Source organism: Adiantum capillus-veneris, chromosome 11 (genome assembly GCF_014529385.1).
Source record: "Adiantum capillus-veneris isolate H3 chromosome 11, ASM1452938v2, whole genome shotgun sequence".
Lineage (NCBI taxonomy): Eukaryota > Viridiplantae > Streptophyta > Polypodiopsida > Polypodiales > Pteridaceae > Adiantum > Adiantum capillus-veneris.
Window position 1 is genome coordinate 12508508 of NC_140941.1, and position 20634 is coordinate 12529141.

At 42.7% G+C, this 20634-nt stretch overlaps 2 protein-coding genes across 4 annotated transcripts; both read right to left on the minus strand.

Moving 5' to 3' along the window:
- Positions 1-270: 270 nt before the first annotated feature.
- On the minus strand, positions 271-9736 carry LOC147446898 (uncharacterized). The gene is made up of 5 exons (XM_086523528.1): positions 9584-9736; positions 9380-9472; positions 8964-9101; positions 2407-2463; positions 271-2337 (listed from the first exon to the last, which is right to left on the minus strand). The coding sequence occupies exons 1-5, from the start codon at positions 9734-9736 to the stop codon at positions 895-897; spliced, it is 1884 nt and encodes a 627-aa protein (XP_086379654.1). The 3' UTR covers positions 271-894.
- Positions 9737-14543: 4807 nt separating this feature from the next.
- Positions 14544-19011, minus strand: LOC147446899 (uncharacterized). 3 transcript variants are annotated; one of them, XM_086522842.1, is made up of 7 exons: positions 18958-19011; positions 18673-18752; positions 17886-18470; positions 17216-17368; positions 16293-16640; positions 16006-16082; positions 14544-15905 (listed from the first exon to the last, which is right to left on the minus strand). In XM_086522842.1, the coding sequence occupies exons 3-7, from the start codon at positions 18034-18036 to the stop codon at positions 14736-14738; spliced, it is 1899 nt and encodes a 632-aa protein (XP_086378968.1). In that variant the 5' UTR covers positions 18037-18470; positions 18673-18752; positions 18958-19011; the 3' UTR covers positions 14544-14735. The 3 variants fall into 3 exon arrangements, with proteins under 3 accessions (XP_086378968.1, XP_086378969.1, XP_086378970.1); XM_086522843.1 differs by lacking the exons at positions 18673-18752; positions 18958-19011 and having other exon boundaries at positions 17778-17898; XM_086522844.1 differs by lacking the exons at positions 17886-18470; positions 18673-18752; positions 18958-19011 and having other exon boundaries at positions 17153-17292.
- Positions 19012-20634: the final 1623 nt, after the last annotated feature.

A 20634-nucleotide genomic window follows, 5' to 3' on the forward strand; every position in this document is an offset into this window, starting at 1 on the left:
AAATTCCCAAAGTACCCCCATTATTTGTCATATATTCCTAAAATGCCCTTCAAATTTTCCAAAATTCCCAAAATACCGCCTGGTTGTGAGAGTAAATTTCTCCAAAAACAAAAAAATTTGTAGCTTTTCATAAGAAGAGTGATTGTTTACCATACAGGATGCTAAAACTAAAATTTGAGTTGGTTATGTAGGCTTTGGAGATGAATTCTTTCATTATTTTTAGACATAATTGCCTTTTGTTTGCGAGGTAATTTGCAAAAAATAACATGCTAAGCACTCAAAAACCGATCTCAATTGTCAAACAAGAATAAAGATTACACAATCTTGAAGATCCACCGAAAATAGATACAAGGGTATTTTGGGAACTTTTGAAATTTGAGGGATATATTGGGAATTTCCACAAATTAGAGGGGTATTTTGGTAATTTTCCCTAAAATTAAAGGTGCCCCGTCACGAGGAGATATGGATATGCTGGAAATGTGCAGAGATGACCAAGGCTCACATCAATCGTATTGATCAGTAGTGAAAAGCCTATGGAAGCCTATGGAAGGCAATCCTGTAGTACAATAGAAGTTGGAAGTGCGTTTTGGCATTCATCCGTGACGAGTGATGTCCGGACTCCGGTCACCGGTGGCTTCCAAGACAAGTAGCACCCACAACATGATCTCTTCCATCATTTACAACTTTCAATGTCCAGGATATCCGCGGTATCCATGAATTATAACTCGAAAATGACTGTGACAAGAAGAGGAAAACCGGAGTAGTTTTTTTTTAAAAAAAAACTATGTATACAAAGCAATGCTCTATAAATAAAACACCAGCAAAGGTAAAGTCATGGACTCTATGCAGGTTCTCCTTGGCTAACCAATTTGCTTGCTGAAACAGAAGCATATGTCACAAGAAGGATATATTGTTTGCATTAACAGAATGTAGCAGATTATGAGCTATTTGATCTCGTTTATGTAATGACTGCTGAGACCATGGGATGCATTCCGAGCGTGTTTCTTCATCTTGTATTTGATAAAAGGGCTCTGTTTCGTACCTCTCTTGGTACTGTTCACAAATATTATGAAGGACACAACAAGCTCCAAGAATGGCTGGTAGTTCTTGCAACTTCACCTCTACACGCTTTTGCAGAAAGTGCCACCTCCCTTTCAAACGACTGAATGCATTTCTACTTATTTTAAGGACTTCCTCAGCTTTCTCATTAAAGACATGCTGAGTCCAGGTTAAATGGTGCTGTGCATATGGTACAAGGAGCCAATCCAAAAGGGGATAGCCCGAACGACCCATGACCCATACACCTTGCAAGGAACCCGCGATACCTCGTTGATAGAGAGCAGACTTTTCAAGGACTTGCTCATCTGACAATGACCCTGGCCATCCTATGCACAAATCCGTAAACAGCCCACTGGCATCTACAACACCTTGCAGAGTGACAGAGTATGAGGTTTTCTGGTATTTCTCTGTTTGTTGCCTATTAAAGTAGGCAGCAGCATTATCTTTCGGTGCAACAATGGGAATGTGTGTGGTATACATAGATCCCATGATGTCAGATATGCCAGTTATGTGCTCAAACTCATCAATAACAAAGCGTGCGTGCTCATCAGAAGGCCATTTCACGTACTTGCGAAGAAGAACATCATTGATGGCAGCACATACCTCAAGGATGAGGTTATGGCATGTGGAGATCCCCAGGCCAAAGCGTTTGCTAACAAGGCGGAGAGGGTCACCCGTGGCAAGACGCCAGATACACACAGCAACCCGCTGTTTGACAGGGATGGCCTGCCGAAGTGTGGTATCTTCTTTCACAACCGAGGCACCAAGCTCATCACAAAGTCTGTCAAAAGTGGATCTGGACATGCGAAAAGCTTGGTGAAATTCAGAATCAGGAAAGCCAGGACTGTTGCAGCAATCCCACCATGCTTGTGAGCGGGTTTTGACCCACACGCGACGTTGGGCATTTTGTCGGGTAGACATGGCAGCACCCAGAGCAGAGGCAGCCTCACCGCGTGAGGGGTTGATGTTAATGGCCTCTATCACATCCAAATTTTCATGCGCTTCTGCTTCTTGGAGCGGTCCATGGGGATGTTGAAGCGTGTGCACCCTGCGCTTGTTTTGACGCTCGTCATGGAGTTGCTCATGGGGATCTTGGAGTGTGTCAACCCTGCGCTTGTTGTCCGTGTCAAAGCTCTCCCTCTCCAGTTTGGAAAGTCCTCGAGCTCTTCTCGTTCTTGGTCGTGTGTTTCTGCTTCTTCGGAGAGAGACAATCCCCACAATTTCGGAGCGCAGAGACGGGCTATGGTACTTATATCGGCGAGAAGATGTCTGGGCGGTCTGACCGCGGGCGGTCGGTGCAAGCCAAAGCAAGGTGTCACAAATGAGATCACGAACAGCCAGTCAAACCATGAAACTTTCCGAGTGAGCGTTCCTCGCTTGTACGTACTGCTGCGCTTCTTTTAACTGCAATTGTCTTACAAACCAAATGAATTAGAGACGAGCACGTATAAAATTTTGCTGGGCTTCAAAACGCTCTCTCTCTCTCTCTCTCTCTCTCTCTCTCTCTTTGATGCATCTCACGAAAGTGTGTGCATTCTTGTCATTCGTAAGAACTAGTACGGCCGATCGCCTTCGACGGCCTCTCTCTATCCCCCTCTCTCCCTTTTTATCGCATGCAAAGGGGCTTGTTTTTGTTTTGGACTTTTAGCCTTCAGGTCGCAGATTGCGACACGTGTAAAGGGCTCCCCCCTTCTGCCATATTATGTTAGTAGTCCGCCATATTATGTTAGTAGATACACTTGCTAAACATATTTGCAAGAAAACGATCCTTCCATTAGTTAAGAAAACTACCCGATGGAGACTCCCAATGAAAAAGTAAGATATGTACAATGAGGACTAAATCAAGATATGAGAGGAGGAAATTGTTAAAGTTACGACATCTCAAGTGAAGTGACCAATGTGATCCCATTATTTATTTTGGCTTTTAAGTACTTACTTTACTTATTTGTCAAAGTCTGGGTAGGGCAATTTACTTAGATGGGTGTATATGTAACCCATTGCCCCCATTGTATTATCATCAATTCATTGCCAAGGTTAGTTGGTTCGGTACTCTCCCTCTCTATGGCTCTATACAGATTAGTGATGGGACATGTACGCACCCCAAAGGGGATATCTGATTTAGTTCACTCCACCATTAGGGTGAAACAGGGTTGCCCATTGTCTCCTACTCTATTTGGTATGTATGTTGATGAGATGTCTGATTACATTGACAGAGAGGGTGATAGAGGTGCCCAACTAGCAGGGACGTGGATCCCATTGTTGTTATATGCTGATGATATTGTGTTGATCTCTGACTCACCAAAGGGTATGCAGCAACAGTTGGATGCATTACACAGTTGTACAGAGGATAGTGGATTGTCTGTAAGCCTTGGTAAAACCAAGGTTATGGTGTCTAACACCACACCACAGTGGATCAGGAGATCAACACCGATTTTCGCATATGGTGAGGAGATTGTAGAGTATACATATGCATACACATACCTTGGGGTTGTCTTCACTAGGCCGAGGTTTTCTTTGGGGAGAGCAGTAGAGACTAGACTTACTAGAGCTTATGCGTCCTTGGGAGGCTTGGAGAGGATGTGTTCGTAGGTTCAGTTCCAGGAACCTCGGACAAAGTTATAGCTCTTTGATACTTTAGTAGCCGCATCTATGTTGTATGGCGTGCAAATATGGGGACCTTCTGTAGGCCAGGATGGTTGGAGACATATAGAGAGGCCCTTGGTATCTATGATCTCTCAACTGATCACAGGAGCCAAGGCCTCCGTACCCCACGCTATCATCCGAGCAGAGCTAGTTGCTCCTCCTATGGAGATTGAGGCACTTACCATATCAGTCTCCTTTGTGCACAGCTTCTGGAATACTACTAGAGACAGATATGCTAAACTGGCCCTTGAGTCTTCCAGATAGTTAGCTCTTCAAGGGGACACTTCATGCTGGTATGCACAAACGACATCATGGTTTCAGATGAATGGCTTCACCATGGACAAGTTGCCTCCTTTCTAGTACTCTCTTCAGACACCCTCGATGTCTCTTACACGGGTGGAGATTACTAGACTCATTCGTCAGAGCCTGATCGAGTTGGATACCCGGAGGACATAGATAGAGCCGCCATAGGAGTTGGGCACGAAGATGGCTTTCTATAGAGAGCATTTTCTCCACCTCACACGAGATGGGTTTGTGATTCGACCGTGCTACATGGATACACATATGTCTCATGGTTTGCGGTGTGCCATTGGTCAGATACGCACATCCTCACATCAGCTCAAGATTGAGACTGGTCGAGTCAGAGGGATACCAGCAGACAACACGATATGCCTCTTATGCCAGCTAGAGCCAGAGACAGAGCTACATTACATATGTCATTGCACAGTGTACTATGAGATTGGGGGCCGTTTCCATAGCTTATTCAGAGAGGGTTTTGGTCCTTTCTCTAGGGTCATGAGTTATAAGGATCAGAGATTTCTTCTGCTATATCCACTTGAGTTACACAGATATAGAGACACTTTACTGGGGAGAGCTAGAGAGAGACAGTCCCAGACAAATTACAGATTTCTTTTCACTAGATATGGGACAGCCAAAGGAGCAGCCATCATTGCAGAGCTTGGCCCACACTCATTCGAACACTACCGGCACTCTCATCGATCGAGCAATGGAGCTACGGAGATCCAGATGGCCACGATTGAGGAGAGGGTCTACACAGCATCGACGGAAACTACAGCAGAGGCTTCGAGCCATACTCTCTCGACATCCAGAGTACAAATGAGGATGGATTCTACTAGAAGTAGTATTTTTGTTGTAGTCTTTTTGTACCCAGACATGGTATCAGATTGAGTATTTTGTAACAGACTGGTCTCGTAGGTCATTTTGGCCTTTTGAAGACGTTAATATAACAATCATTTCATTTCATCTCTCTCTCTCTCTCTCTCTCTCTCTCTCTCTCTCTCTCTCTCTCTCTCTCTCTCCATTCCTCTACACTTTCACATCGTCGACTTTGACATGGTATCAGAGCAACGATCGCGAGAGAGAACACGATTTGATGAAGGAGCTGCGGGTGGCAATGGCTTCAAAAGTGCAAGGTGACTGTCAATCATACCGTTTTAGAACACTGGAGTTTTCAACATCACCTACCATCCTCCTCATGCTGACGTTGTCTCTTTAGGCAATACACGGTGTGTTTCGATACGCTCACAAGAGACACTCCTGTTAGGCACTACACCCCCCGACCTTTTGAAACACCCTTGCTGCTGCTTCTTGGTGTGACCGACGATGAAAATCCACCCCAATAGCGTTTTGACATGCCCCTGATCCTTCCCCTTACCGGTGGCGTCGCTCATCTCATCCTTTCACAGACAACGTTTTAAAACGTTGTTGGGGGTCTCCTTTCATTGTCGACGATGCCCCCCCTTTTTTGCTTTCTAAAAGAAACCTTAGTGTTGTGTTGGGTTAGGGAGACTTTCATTGTTTTCCATGCATGATGGAGACTTACTTTAAATGTTTATTTCACTTTCATTTCATATCCTCATATGTCTTGACTTTTTTTTGCATTCTATTGTTTCATAATGTTAAAGTGAAACTTCACTTGCATAATTCTAGTAAATTCTATGGGGACACACACACACACACACATATATATATATATATATATATATTAATGAGTTTTTTTAAATTTCACATTTCATTTCACAACCTCACATGGCTTGACTTTTCTTACATTCTATAACGTAATTCTAGTCAATATTGAAGTCTCTTTTATTAAGCGGCCATCGACTGAGTTTCCTTCCCATAAAGAAGCAAACCAGAAATACTAGAATAAATTTAAAATTTGCAAGATTTTTGAATTATTTTCTCACATATTTCACCAGCTTTTCTTCCCTTTACCATGGTTTGCAACCAGGTAGTCTCCATTTTTAACCAGCTCAAGGCTAAGCTGAGGCAATCCTTTCTTGAACACTTATTCTACTTAAACTCAACCTAATGATTTTATCACGTTCTAATTATTTTAGAAAGCCATCATGATTCTTTCACTTGTTTCTCTTTTGATGTTCCACCTATGAAGACAAATTGCCAATGTGTTTAAATGTCTTTAAACGTGAACCATTGAGAAGGGCATTGAAGGGACCTTGTTCTCATCTGTTCAGCTTAGGAAGGCGTGGTAGATGTTCGCGAGGGGCATTAATCTCGAGGTCAGCTTTGGTAAAGCGGCTTGTAGGAGCCTTGAAGAAGTTTGTGAAGTGTCTTGGATTGAGTAGCTACCCCTTGGAGTCCGGGAAGGAACACATTACTTATAAAGCCACCAACTTCAATATGCCCCCCCCTTCCCCCCTCTTGCTCGAGTGCCAGCGACAACTAGCGGCTATGGACAACGGATTGATCAGTTCCCCATTAGCAACATTAATCACCAACACCAACTATCATCTATGGAAAGCGGATCAATCAGTTCCCCCTTAGTGACATTGATGACCAACACCAACTATCAACTATGGAAAGCGGATCGATCAGTTCCCCGTTAGCAACCTATGCACTAGCAAAGTTCTCAAGAAAACCATCAATTTGTTTGGTTCAAGATTGTGAAGCCAAAAGCAAATGCACAAGTTCGCTAGAAGGCAAAGGTAAGCTTGACGAGGACGGAAGTACCAATACTCAGTTAGCTACCTCAGTACACACGAGGTCCGACAATCGCTGTTATAAATGTGACACGACGCTTTGTTTGGCTCGCGAAAGTTGAAGCCAAAGACAAAATCGGGCAAAGTCAAAGACAAGCTGGATAGAGATAACAATGATAAAGATTTGGCAGAGGAGATCGGCATGGCACATGTGGTGGCGGCCACAGTGGCCACGACCCAGATTTCTAATCATGAGGCCATTGCTACCACTAGCTTCAGTCAGAGAGAGGCTTGTGAGTGGCACAAGAGAAGCAGTGCCTAAATCAAAAAATATGTGTCTCTAGGTATGTGGTATGCAAGTATCAAGTGATGGTAGTGTGGGCGTAGCAATGCTTTGGATATCCATTGAGTCTCTTCAAGGAATGATTTCTATATTCTACCAAATATCTTTTGTATTGATTTCCCTTACGGGTAGTGGTGAGGTCATAATCAAGGATTATTTCAAGAATCAACATCCTCGATTGGGGGGGGGAAGAGTAGCTACAGAAGGGGTTTTGAGCATAGGTCCCTTGCGTGGTCTCAGTAAATTAACATGAAAAGATTTATGTATTTTTCAGTGTGAAGGAATGCCCAAGCAAAACGTGTTTTGATCTTTTCAAGGACTTTGAATGAGCCATAGAATCCAGGGCCAATTTTTGACACTTTAATCTTTCTTTTTCTATTCTAAGCCAAATGAGATCGTTTTCCTTAAAAGGTGTAGGTCTTCTTCTCTTGTTAGCTTGTGTTGTGTATCTTTGTTGTGCTCTTTTTATACAATTTATGGCTTCTTGTAAAATGCTTGTAGAGATAGGGACAAGAAGTTTCTTAACAAAAACATTTTCAAAAGGTGCTCGATTTGTGGCTGAGTGAGGTGTGCTATTGTAGACAAATTGAAGCACATGGAGGTGTTGGTCCGAATTTACAGTGTTTTCAATCATGTATGATCTAAGGAGGTCTATGATAGTATTGTTTGTTGCTTTTGTTTGACTGTTACTTTTAGGGTGAAAGGTGAATGTGATGTCCATTGTAGATCCTAGATTTTTGGCTAATTCAACGCAAAAGTGACTGCAAAAGCAACCATCTCGATCAGCGAGAATGACTTTGGGGAAGCCATGTTTGAGAAAGAGTTTTGCAGCCTGTGGTGCAGATAGAGTAATTTGCAATATGCAAAATTCGCTTGCTTGCTAAACAGTCAACTATGGTCCATATCATATCATTTTGAAAGGAAGTAGTGGGGAGTCATGTGATAAAGTCCATTGAGATTTGCTCCCAAGGATTGCTAGGGATAGGAAGAGGCATTAGAAAACCATAAGACTTACCATTTTGACACTTGACTCTTTGACATATTACGTATTCAAAAATAAATTTAGTTACATTTGCTTCTTGTCATGCCAAAAGAAGTGTTCTCTACATGCAGTAAGTATAGATTGTATCGGCCAACGGCCTAGTCAATGAACAGATTTGGGTTTCTGCATCCCCCGACCTAGGGGGAGCACACTTGGTCTATAAGAGCAAGGCTCCAATCTGGAGGGGTTGCATTTGCTCTCCCAAAAAGAGGTGGAATTGAAAAATACAAAACTACCAATTTTTAGGGGAGAGAAGAGAGAACACAACAAAAATATGGTGAATATATTCGTAAGTAAATGGGATGGGATTCACAATCTTAGACGCACTCCAGATGCAGTCAAGAAACTGTAAACAAGTCTGACATTTGAAGACAAGGCCTATAAATGGTGGATGTCTCTAAAGGAGAAGTGCATCGTACCACATACATGGGTAGCCTTTGAGGCTGTATTTAGAAAAGAATTTATGCCCACAAATGAAGCGAACAAAAAATAATCTTCTTGGGACAAGTGTTCAATACGTCAGCATAAAACACTGTTGAGTAAATCTCGCACTAACATGATGTCATTCTCAAGCTAGAGGGATTATATACCTTTCAACAAGTATGTGGGTTTATCCATGGTCTGATACCAGAACTCAGGTTTATTTGTGGTCAGATACCTAAACATCATGGACACACTCAGGTTTATTTTTGGCTTGATACCTAAACATCATGGGCACAATAAAAGAAAGTTTATAGTAGCTGCATCAAAGGCATCCAAGAAACCCAAGGGGTCTAGAAGTCCTTTGTCCACTTAAGAGTTTGAGAAGTCTAAGAAGGAAAACTTATGTTTCACATGTTTAGGAAGTGGGCACGGCAAAAAGGATTGTCCCAAGGGGGGAAATCTGCTGCCCAAGGATTATTTCAATCGGTGTAACTGGGACGCTCGTCGAAGGTGTGACACCAGCAGTCGGTATGACTATAACGCTGGTCCAAGGAGTCGGAGTAGCTGTATCTGGTCTGGAAGGACCAGCTATCCAAAACTGTTGTGCGTATACACACTCCTCTGGAAAAATCTGTGAGAAAAAAGTATGCATCTACTCCAGTGACATGCCGACTTGAGTAACTAGAAAACTGAAAGTCGGCGAGTATGGCTCCTTGTCATCTGCCATGGCTGCAAAAACTAATTTGAAAACATATATACAATACGTTAGTTCAGTTAACCATAAATAACCATCTTAAGCAACACAAATCACTATTTATTCATTGTTGGATAGTAATTAAATATATTTCAAAACTAGACATTACAAGAGAGTTCTTATCAAAAATCACTACTCAATCTCGCATCAAAAACATCCATCTCTATGTGAACTTCTGCATCTTCGTCATCAATCTCCACAGGTCCATCTATCTCAGTATCTAATCGCTCATCTTCAAGTTCAGGCCTCTACTCACCAAGAGCACCAACTTCAAGCTCAGGCTCCTCATCGCGATCATCCGCAATCCATGCACGCTACTCATGAGTCTCTTCGTTCTCAACTTCCAATTCTTCGCAGACTTGTTTACTCTGTGGAGCGACTTGAACGACAAAGAACCAGCACGGTTTAGTCAAATCTTCTTCATCTTTTTCCTTCCATAGTGGATCTATGATAAACATAACATGTTCATAATGCTGCGGAAGTACAAATGTATCCCGATCATCCGTCCACATCCGCCTAGAGTTCACTTGAATGCATTGGGACCACTAGTAATAACCTTGAATCACTTCACATCAAAAATGAAAATATCAAACTTTCTAAAGCTAATTTTCAAGATGTTTTGTATGTAGCCAAAGTATATAAGTTGGCAGTTTGTGGATTGTCATCCCTGGCACTACTCCGACTTTCTTAAACAAAGCTTGCCCTGACACCACTATCGAAGGTTTTCCGTCTATCCGTTGCACTCTGAAGTGTCGCCCATGTGACCACAAAGCTCCGTATTTGTGATACTAGTGGCACATACAACAATTTCAGACTCACATTGCATACATTTTTATGATGTTAAAAAGAAAAAGTAGGTACAATATATATAGCATCTCCTCGACATCTCTTCTTCTTCTTCAGTGAATCAATACTCCATTTTGCTTTGCCTCCAAGATTATTGCATCGAGCCAACGTCTAGTAGGAAAGTCTGGCAATTTTTGAAGATGATCTAAAAAGGAAAGATTTCTGTCATAACCTTTTCATGCATTTTGACATCCATCTTTTTCATGATGCCATGTCCCTATGGCTCCTCCCCAGTTACCTTGGCGTTTGTCTCAGAAGTCCACAATCGGGGCATCCCTAGGTTAATTGAACCCAAGAACTCACTGATAAAAACAAGAGACTCCTACACAAGCCATCCCTCGACTATGCTACCATCAAGGCGAGCCCTTTGACGAACGAAGCCTTTGAATGTTTTCATGAATCTCTCCAAGAAGAACATCTGCATGTAATGGACCGTTTCAACTACTATAACTTCATCAACCACACGCACAAAATGCATTTGGATAGTAAAAATGTTGGTTGGAAAATACTTCTCCACCATACACATTGCCTCTATAGCATTTAAGCGAGTTGTATCTATGTTGTCTCTCATGATCTCTTTTGATGAGATTCAATGCATTAATTCTGTAATCTTGTAAAGTGTGTTCCTTATGTTATCTGTCAGGCAGTGTTTGATGACAATTGTAAGATAAATTGTAAAAATTTGTGTCAATCATTAGACTTAAGACCACTTAGTTTTTCATCTTTAGTAAAAGGCATGCTCCCAGTAGGAGTTTTGAATGTAGATATGACTTTCTTTACTTATTGCTCCTCCACCTTTCTTTCATCCCAGTGGCATATAATCTTCTGATTCTTGCCACGTATTCTTCCGATCACTCGCCTTCAGTGGGTGCATGTCGTGTTTGCATATATTTGTTGCACGCAGCTCATGATCTTCAGGCAAAAATCGTCCATACTCACATTGTGTTGCCTAAATAATTAGAGCGACGGAAGCCAAGTCAACAACCACATAGCGGACATGCATGGTTACCCGAGTAGCTCAAACCTTGAAATCAGAAAGAAGAAATGAAAAAGAAATAAGCATTGAACAAGCTCCACCTATAGGATGCATATAGATATGGGTTTCAAAGTAATTACCGAAACACTTACCAAACCCTGGCCAATCGTATATGGGCCGCATGAGAATGCCTTGCACATAAGCATGTCGTCAATCGATCGGCTTGGACATGTCAACCACATCAATCGTTGTCCACAAGATTTGAAGCTCTTCTATAAGTGGTGCCATATAAACATCCATGTTTTTTACCTTGTACTTCCCTAGAACAATTAATGACAATTGCAGATGGCCCTTCTTGATAGCCAATCATGGTGGAAGATTATAGTTTTTTACCTTGTACTTCCCTGGAACAATTAATGACAATTGCAGATGGCCCTTCTTGATAGCCAATCATGGTGGAAGATTATAGTTTACCAAGCAAATAAGCCATGTGCTCCATGTTGGGGTGGTAAAGCCCAATGTGCCGCGCCTAAGTGTTGGGCAGCCGGAGACTAATTGGGAGCTAACACTTAGGCGAGGCACATTGGGCTTTACCACCCCAATGAGACACAAGTTTGGGTAGACTCCAGACACAACAGTGTTAGGGTTATAAGTCCTTATTCTTTTATGTAGAATGAATGGTCAGTGTTAGTTCCCGGTTAGTCTCCGGCCGCGCAACACTTAGGCACGGCACATTGGGCTTTACCACCCCAACACTCCACAAGAAACTCTGAATTCCAAATGGATTTAATCCGTCCATTGCTAAACAAAAACGGACACAACTAGATTCTTCTTTAAATGGAGGTCATTGTTTCTCTATGTACTTCCATGCAAGAGAATCAATAGGCACCCACATCATTTTATCTGTGGATCTAGTGTTTTGATGCCATGTCATCAAAGCTACTACAGATTTGCACATAAACATACTCTTTATTTTTGGAATGATTGGAAAGTGTTGTAGAATCTTTGCAGAGACAAACTTCCCTTGTGTGTCCTCTATATACCTATTCGATTTGCATTTGGGACATTGTTCCAAATACTCATACTCACTTCGAAAGAGTACAAAATCATTTGGACATGCATGGATTTTAATATAATCCATCCCCAAATTTGTAAGAAGCTATTGGGCGGCAGATTGGATAGAGGGCATGTGATTGCCTTCTAGCAAAATTTGCTCATTGAGCAATCTCTCAAAACCATTTAAACACCTTAAACAAGAACTTCGGCTTTTCGCGTAAATTAGTATGACATATATATATTTATCTGAAAAGCTATGTAACACTCATGTCGGACCATCCATAAACAGATTGTAGGTTAAGCATTGTCAAAGTTGTACGAAGAACATAAATTTTGGCACTGTTGTAAAGCGGTATGCGGGCAAACGTTCACATCATCTTTCCTTCCTTTTTGTCATTCTCATGTTGACATTGTGGACGGGATGATTGAAGTTGAGAGATAGTGTTGCTTTTATTACTAGAGCTTTCTCCACCTTGGCTTTCAATGATGTAATCCATGTCGAAGAAGACATCCAACATCTGTTCCATCTCAACTTCTTGAAATGTAGCATTGAGTGTTGATGGAATAGATTCCACCGGTTGCGTTTCATTTGGTATTCGCTGCCTCTGTTGAGTCCGTGATGAGATTAGAGGAATATCTAAGAGTTGACTTATTCCTGACCATGAGATTGATAATACAGATCTTATAGTTCCTCTACCAGAAAAAGGCCATATATGTTGATCATAGATCTTTCGTTTTCGAAAGATTTGATGCTTACATAGCATACAAGGACATGCCATCCTATCGTCCATAATTAATCTAAAGATTGCAAAACAAATTAACAAGTAATAGTGAGTGCACACAGTTAGACCCTTATTCGAGCATATGACATGAGTTAACACATAAATTTGAACAAATGGCTAGCCACCCCTAAGCAGACCACTGACCAACCATAGACATCTTCGCACGGCTAACCATAATGGCCAAACCAAAAGCCACTAGCTCTAATCAATCAAACCATAAGTGTCTTCGCACAGCTAACCCTAATCGGCCAAACCATTTTCCGCTACCCTAATCGATCAAAACAACAGTGTAAACTACCCCACATTCTTTAGCCATGCCCGATCTAAAGGTGCACAAAGATCACAAGATCACCAGGTAATACTTTCGTCTTTATTGTGCCTATATTCATGGGTGCAACATACGAACACACCCACATCTACATGACAATGCATGTAGATGGAGGAAAACCCTAATATTGTGACAGTCTAACCTAAAACTCCTACCCCTCAATATATTTTCACAAAGGCTTTTCCTTGTAAGAAGTTCGAAGCTTCTCGCAAAGATTTGAGCTTACTCCCCTTTGTGGAATGATCACATAGGATCTGGCACTTCCCTATACATGAGTGTCAACTCATGTTCACCGCATCACTCCCATGAAAAAATTCGTTACCATATGACTTGGGTCATCCCGCTATTGCAGCTTTTACCCCCTCCCCCGGTTCTTCAAGCTCTGCATTATACCCCCCTCCCCGTACCCACCTAGGCCCTTATTTGTTCCTCACCCTTTGAAACTCCAATGCCGTCTTCAAGCAGGCTACACTAATCAATCCATCGCAACAGATGGGAGGAAATAGCTCACACAAACTGCAATGGCGCACAGAATATGAGCATTTTGTCACGGCTGAGCCTCGACAGAAAATTTCTCTCGCTTCAGACATCGCAGCATTATGGCTGAGCCTCGACAGAAAATTTCTCTCCCTTCAGACATCGCAGCATTATGGCTGCTGAGGACTCAGCGAAAGACAAGCATGCACAGGGGCCATCCGAAAGGACACCTTCAATTGGTGGGTCCCTTGCTTATCCTCGACTTGTTGAGCTGGTGGAAGCGGTGGGTGGAGATTTGGAGAACAGCTCATCCACCCTCCAGCCCTGCGACGGCTTCTATCTTGGAAGCATTTCCACAAGGTGTATGGGAGCTAATATTTTTCCATAGACCCTTCACCCTCTGCGCCGCACTTTTTTATAGGCTATTGGGTGGCTGCTAGTGACTGAGATGGCAGGATAAGGGCCACCAGACCATGTCAGGTACTAAGTCCAGCTATAGCACCATTGATGATGGTCCTCATGTCTGCTGCCTCACGCTACTGATTAATGTACATAAAAAGTCATCCAAACAATAGACCCCAGTGCATTTATTACCCAGATCGAAACCACTTTCATTCTTGCAAAATAGTCCTGGGCATTCAATGCATAATGGTGTCTCCAGATATAAGTTGATAATGGGCTGAAGCATCTATGCGTGCGACATGCATTGCTTGTCATGTAAAGTATTTAGCTTCGCTAAAACACCTGCAGGCAACAGACCATGAAGTGCAAGCAGTCAATCATCTCAAGCACACTGCACACTCAATTTGACACATTATTAAAAACAGAATATCACCGTTCAATGCAACTACATAAGGTGTCATCCATCATCTTCGATTGAGCGCTTAGCACAACATCTTTCACAGAAATTATTACCTGAAGTTTTAACAACCTCCAAACCCACGCCTACCAATGGGTTGTAAGAACGTAGAATTACACAGAAGGTACAGCAAACATGTACAGGTGTTGAACTCACTTTATTTTGAAGTAGATGATGGTGAAGAACATTAGAAGCCAAATCCATCGTCAAGTTGAAGATAATCAGAGATATCAAGCTCAACATTGGGTGTAGCTTGGCTTAATGAATGGGATGGCGGGGGTGGGCTCATCATCCCACTCAGCTGCGCAAGTGCACCAAAACTACTTTCCGAAAATGTATCTCCACTGATATCGGTGGCACTAGAGACAGTCGAGCGCTCAACATTTGTGGAACTCACAGCATCATCTACAAGATCTGCTAGGTCAACCATAGTGTTACTGTAAGCCACAGCACCAGGATGGCCATACAAAACTTCCCGCTGCTCTATCTGAATCGTCTGTGGAAAATCATGCTGTTGCTTGTTCGGCCCTGCTGCCATTGCTGCATGTACACCCATGGCTGCAGCAGCATATTCCCCACTACTGCCCCTCAACAACTTGTCCCGACCAACCAAACCCCGATCGCCAAATTCATTAGTAAGCCCCAAGTTAAACGCTACTCCGTCCATGTAGCCCGGTACGCTGTCCGTTGTCTTGTTATGACCCCCTGACTCAAAATTCCAGGTGTCAGAGCACATACCCATCTCACTAACTCCAGCAGCGGCCTCCACTTTCTTGCACTTCTTTTCGTCATTGGCAGCACTAGACTGGCCAATGTGATCTGGCCTCCCTGTGCCATGCCTGGCCGGATAAGTCCTCTTGTTGTTGACTCCAGACACACTCATAGCTGCATCTTCTTCCAGTTTCACTTTTCGGAAATTGCAAGCAGCAAGATCGTCCACAGCATCTGCCCGCTGCTCTGTGAAGGACTCAATACTTTGCGCCTGCAGCAGAAAGCTCAGGTCAAGTGAGCACATTCGATGAAGTCCACTGGACGGAACTTCCATGGAGCGTGGGTCAGACAGCCCAAGGCCACCCAAGATTTGGGCTCTGTTCGCAACTTGTTGTTGCTGTTGGACTTTGTATTTGGCCAGTGATTCAAGAGTGCCCACATCAATCTTCTTGTCTTTAGCAGGCCCAGATCCAATTCCAGCACCCAGATTGCGCCCTTTCACACCAACAGTCGGTAGAGGGGCCTTCCCTGCAGGCTGTACCAGCATTGTACCTCCTGTTGTTCCATCGCCCGAAGCCTGGAACGAAGCAATCGGGCACGGCTCGGGAACCACCCCACTTAGCCTCTTAAGGTAAAGTCTATATTTCTGCAAATAAGAGCAATCCATACACAAGAAACCAATTCGTGAGCCCTTCGCATTGAGACGACACAGACATGGATTTGGATCCACCTAAAATGCAGCAGACCTGTAAATGACTTGCAACATTTTCCCTTGTTAAACCCTGAACATTCATGATCTCCAGAATTCTCTTAGGAACAGCTTCTGCAAATGCAGGCAAGAAAAAGGAATCAAATAAGTAGTAGCCTCTTAAAATACTGGGTGAAGCCTAGCTCCTATAAAATTCTGGGTGATTAATCCTGATCTGATTCTTACAAAAATTTCTGGAAAAGCCTAACCCAATCATGTTCCACATTTTTATACCATCCTTTCAATCACATCAGAAAAAACAGAAACAAAGAGAGAGCCCCTTACTATCGATACCAAGCTCGTTCACTGCATCAACAAATTGCCGGTGTAATTCCATAGACCAGTTAACTCTCGCCTTTTTGTTGAGGCTATTCGCCCAATCCATGCTGCAATCCTCCATGTCAAATGACTCCTTCCTTTTCTTGCACGTCTGATCTTGAGATTCCAGGACTTTGGACACCTCATCCAGCTCACCTTGCATGCTGCCTCTCTGTATTTCCTTGCCTTTCCGGCGAATCACGTGTTGCCAAATGTTCCTAAGCTCCTCTATGCGAATGGGCTTGATGAGGTAATCGCAAGCACCATGTGTGATGCCTTGCATCACCACGCTTGTCTCACCATTTGCAGACATCACTGAAAAAATCGAATTCATACACTTGAACCATAGCCACTAGCATTAAATCCCCTTGACACTACACTACATACTAATCACTACATGATCGACCTCTTTGGAGACTATATCTATATCTATATATGAACTCCTAATGGCTTCAGAAAAATGAAATTTGTAATACATAGTGCAAGAAAACTCTAAAGAGAAGAAAATAATAAAGCAAAGATAAAGAAAAAGAAAATTACAAATACAAAATGGCATTCATTCTCGACCACCTCTTTATGTAGACACGCAAAGTCTTTTTACTTTCCACTTTGATAAGGATTTTCATTTCCTAGACTCACCCTTCACTTATGCATTTGAGATATTCTGAAAGGATTTAAATTTTTCAAAAATTGTAAGACCTAATCAACCTGTTTGAAGCCTAGAATAATGGTGTACAATTCGAATTCCAAATCTACACCCAAACATACACAAGCATTGCTAACCTTTCTAGCAATTTAATTATGCATACTGCGACAACGTCAATCACCTTGTAAACAATCATATCACAAGCCATTAGCTGCTTAAAAAGAGTGATTAATGTGCAGCTTACTGATCACTGGCAAGTCCAACTCCAAACCAATCACTTCCAAGAGTTTAAAGCCATCTTCATCAGGCATGTAGACATCACTCAACACGAGATCAAACTCGTCTCTGTTTTCCCTCAGTAACTGCAAGGCGAGCTTGACACGGTTGCATGTAGTCACTGCAGTCCAGGATTTGGCCATTTGCATATTAGTACTCATGAAGGAGACAAAACTAACATTGACAAAGATGCACATCAGATCTCACGCATAAAATGCAATGCACTGACAGAGCAATGGTACACAGAAGAAAAACACACAATCAAATCTGAAATTGGAATACACTTCCAATGAAAAATTAGCTTGTTAAGTTAAGAGTGCACCATGGACCATATAGTCCAAGCTTCAAATTTCCTAGTAGCTGGATACAACGAGAAACACAATCATGCTCACTTTCGGCCAAGATTGACGTTAGGGCTTAATAAAACTTCTTACACTAAAAAGCATGAGCAGGTACACCCTTCATCAGCATTCAGACTAATATGCTTGTGACATACATATTCCATGTGTATGTGCATGGTTGTTACTCACCTTTCAATAAATGTCACGATTGCACACACATCCAATAGATATACACAAGCTTTTCAGTAAAAACTTCTGCTTGCACCCAAATACTGAGACTATCAAGACATCTCATACCATTATAGCTGCATTGTTTGAGCATTCTCTCAAGGACCATGAGACAAAGGGGATCATCATCCACAACAAGCACATGTAAGCCTGCAGGTGAGAAACCGCCCATTGAATACTTCCTCGTTCCTGGAGACAAAGAGTTTGGGGAGAGCTTCATCTTGACTCAAGTGCGGATATGCAGTCATAAAAGTGCCTACTGTGAAGACCCGCTGACGATTGCTGCTTGCTGTGGAAAAACATCTGTAAAGATTGCCTACCAAACCGTCACAATTGTACAATCTTCAATACTGAATCTATGGCTTCTTTCCCTCCATGACCTATTGCCTTGGTGTGAAGACCTTTAAATTGCCAAGATCTCTGAAACGCAAGGAGAGGCGGGCATGCCTTACACCCTTCAGAAACTCCAAGAAATGACCGAGACTTCTGTCAAGCAATCTGTCAGAGGCGAAGTTCCTTGCAAATCAATATGCACTCTTTCCTGTTCCCTTTATGCTGATGCATGCCATTTGTCCTGGTCAATTCTGAGGCACAAATCATGACGAAGGTGCCCCTTCATGCTGCACTATCAGGCCCTTGTTGCATCACCTTCATCTGCAAAATTCCAAATGAGACATCTACACATCTATATATACAAGCCCAAAAACTAAATCACTGTGGAGCTGTACAGGAGCCATTCAATATCAAGATGTCCTTTATTGAGGAGCTGCCAAAGGGCAAAGAGGGCCAGTACTTACTAGGAGGCCCAATAACGATAAAAAGCAAAAAGAAACGCATCAACACCAGGAGCACTTACATGGTAACTCCGTTCCTTTCAAGAGCTTCCGCAGCAGGAATCCCTGCTACAAGCAGCCATGCCAGCCCCATTGACTCCACCTGCACGCCCAATCAAATCCCGTCATAGAGAAAGAGAGCGAGAGAAATTAGGGACATGAAAGACAAGACATCAGATTATGGAAGAGCAGATAAACGCCTACAACAACTTGAGAGAGAGAGAGAGAGAGAGAGAGAGAGAGGAATCAGAGGATAATTTGTATATTATAAGAGACAAATCCGTGTCTCTCTCTCACACTACACGTACAAAAGTTAAAAACCCATCGCCCTCTCTCTTTCTCTCTCTCTCGCGCGCGCTTGTTAACGTGAGGTCTCCAAACTCTCTCCATGTCCTTGTTTAAAGTTTTTTTTTGCAACAGGGTATTTATGAGCGACGGTGATGATGGACCTTTCAGAGTCTCACACGTTGAATTTTTCCGCTGCCCTTTTCTTCACACGTTGAATTTTTCCGCTGCCCTTTTCCTGTACTTCAGGTTTCAAGTTTAGTGCACTAACGACACAAAATCTAGCATTCCCCTGTAGGATCCCATTCTCATGCAAAAAGAAAGCTAAGAGGCGAACGGACCCTGAGCCTTGAGGGCACGTTTGGAGGCCCTCATCATAGGTAGCTGCAGCCCCATACACCTTCACGCCTTTAAAGCTAGTTCACATGAGGCTGGTTCGCAAGTAGTTGCTAACCTTTTTTGTTCCCATGCGTGAATTTTTTAAAAAAAACTACGAACTGGTTGCCAAGAAGTTGCAATCCGGCTTCATGTGCATGGGGAGGAGCGGAGTAGCAACCACAGATACGACAGAGTGAGCCCTGAATAAAGTGCCTGCGCTCGCAATTTCTGCAGTTTTCTAGCCAATCAACTCTGAGAACCAGGCCTTGCACACTAAATAAAGCTCGATGTGCTGCACACAGTTCCTTGCACTTGAACTCAACAGTTGCTAGTTGCGAACTAGTTCGCAACTCTTAGATCTATGGATGTGCTATGACATCCCTACAATTTGGTTAGGGGTGCTTGAAAATCGCCTTTTAGCAAGTTGTGGTAGGTAGCTCCCTAGAACTTGCACACCCTACTCGACAAAATAGACACAACTCACTATCCACTGGAGTTTATCTTGGGGGCTCGTTGTAGTGTATGAGGCTTTGCTCCAAAACCCAAGGGTCCTTCAAGATGTACATTGACCTTCAATCTGAAGGTCTTAAGTATGTTTCACGCACAGCCTTGGGCTTCATTGCAGTGACCTAACCTTATTTTGGCATCTTCAGCAAAACGCTACTCTTAAGCACTAACTCTACCACTTTTGAAGTTGGTTAATGAGAGGCAATGTTTGGGCAATATAAACAAAATACCGAGTGATAAAGGATAGCAGATTTCTGAAAGTTTGCACGCTCTAGCAAGCTCATGTCGTAAAGAAGGCTCCCATGGCGTTCGTTGTGAATGTTCCCTTATGGGGGAGCCCTCTAGCCCATTGTAAGTTTTTCTATGCTCATGTTGTTGTATTTTTGGCAAGCTAAAACATGCCTTGGATTAGAAGGGAGAAAGGAGTTCGAATTAGCCGACAGGAGCTAGCTCAGATGGTTGAGCATTCATTCTTCGTGACCCGGGTCATGGGTTCGATTGCAGCTGAATGATGCCCGAATGCGCACCTTTGTATCTAATCGGGTGGGAAAGCGCGAACTGCTATTAAAAAAAAGGAGTACAAATTTTTGAATGCTTTTTTTGTGTAAGTGAAATTCAAAGATGTAGTATACGCGGCTAAGATTTACAAGATCATGCCGCATGGAAAATCTCATATACAAATGGCACTAGAAGAGGCACTGCGCGATGACTATTCAACATAGTGGTATGATCCTTGCAAAATCCCTTGTGTGTCATAGTGTGAAGCCAATGCTTATCTTCAGAATGTAGAACGATGGTCATCTAGAGCAGTGGAT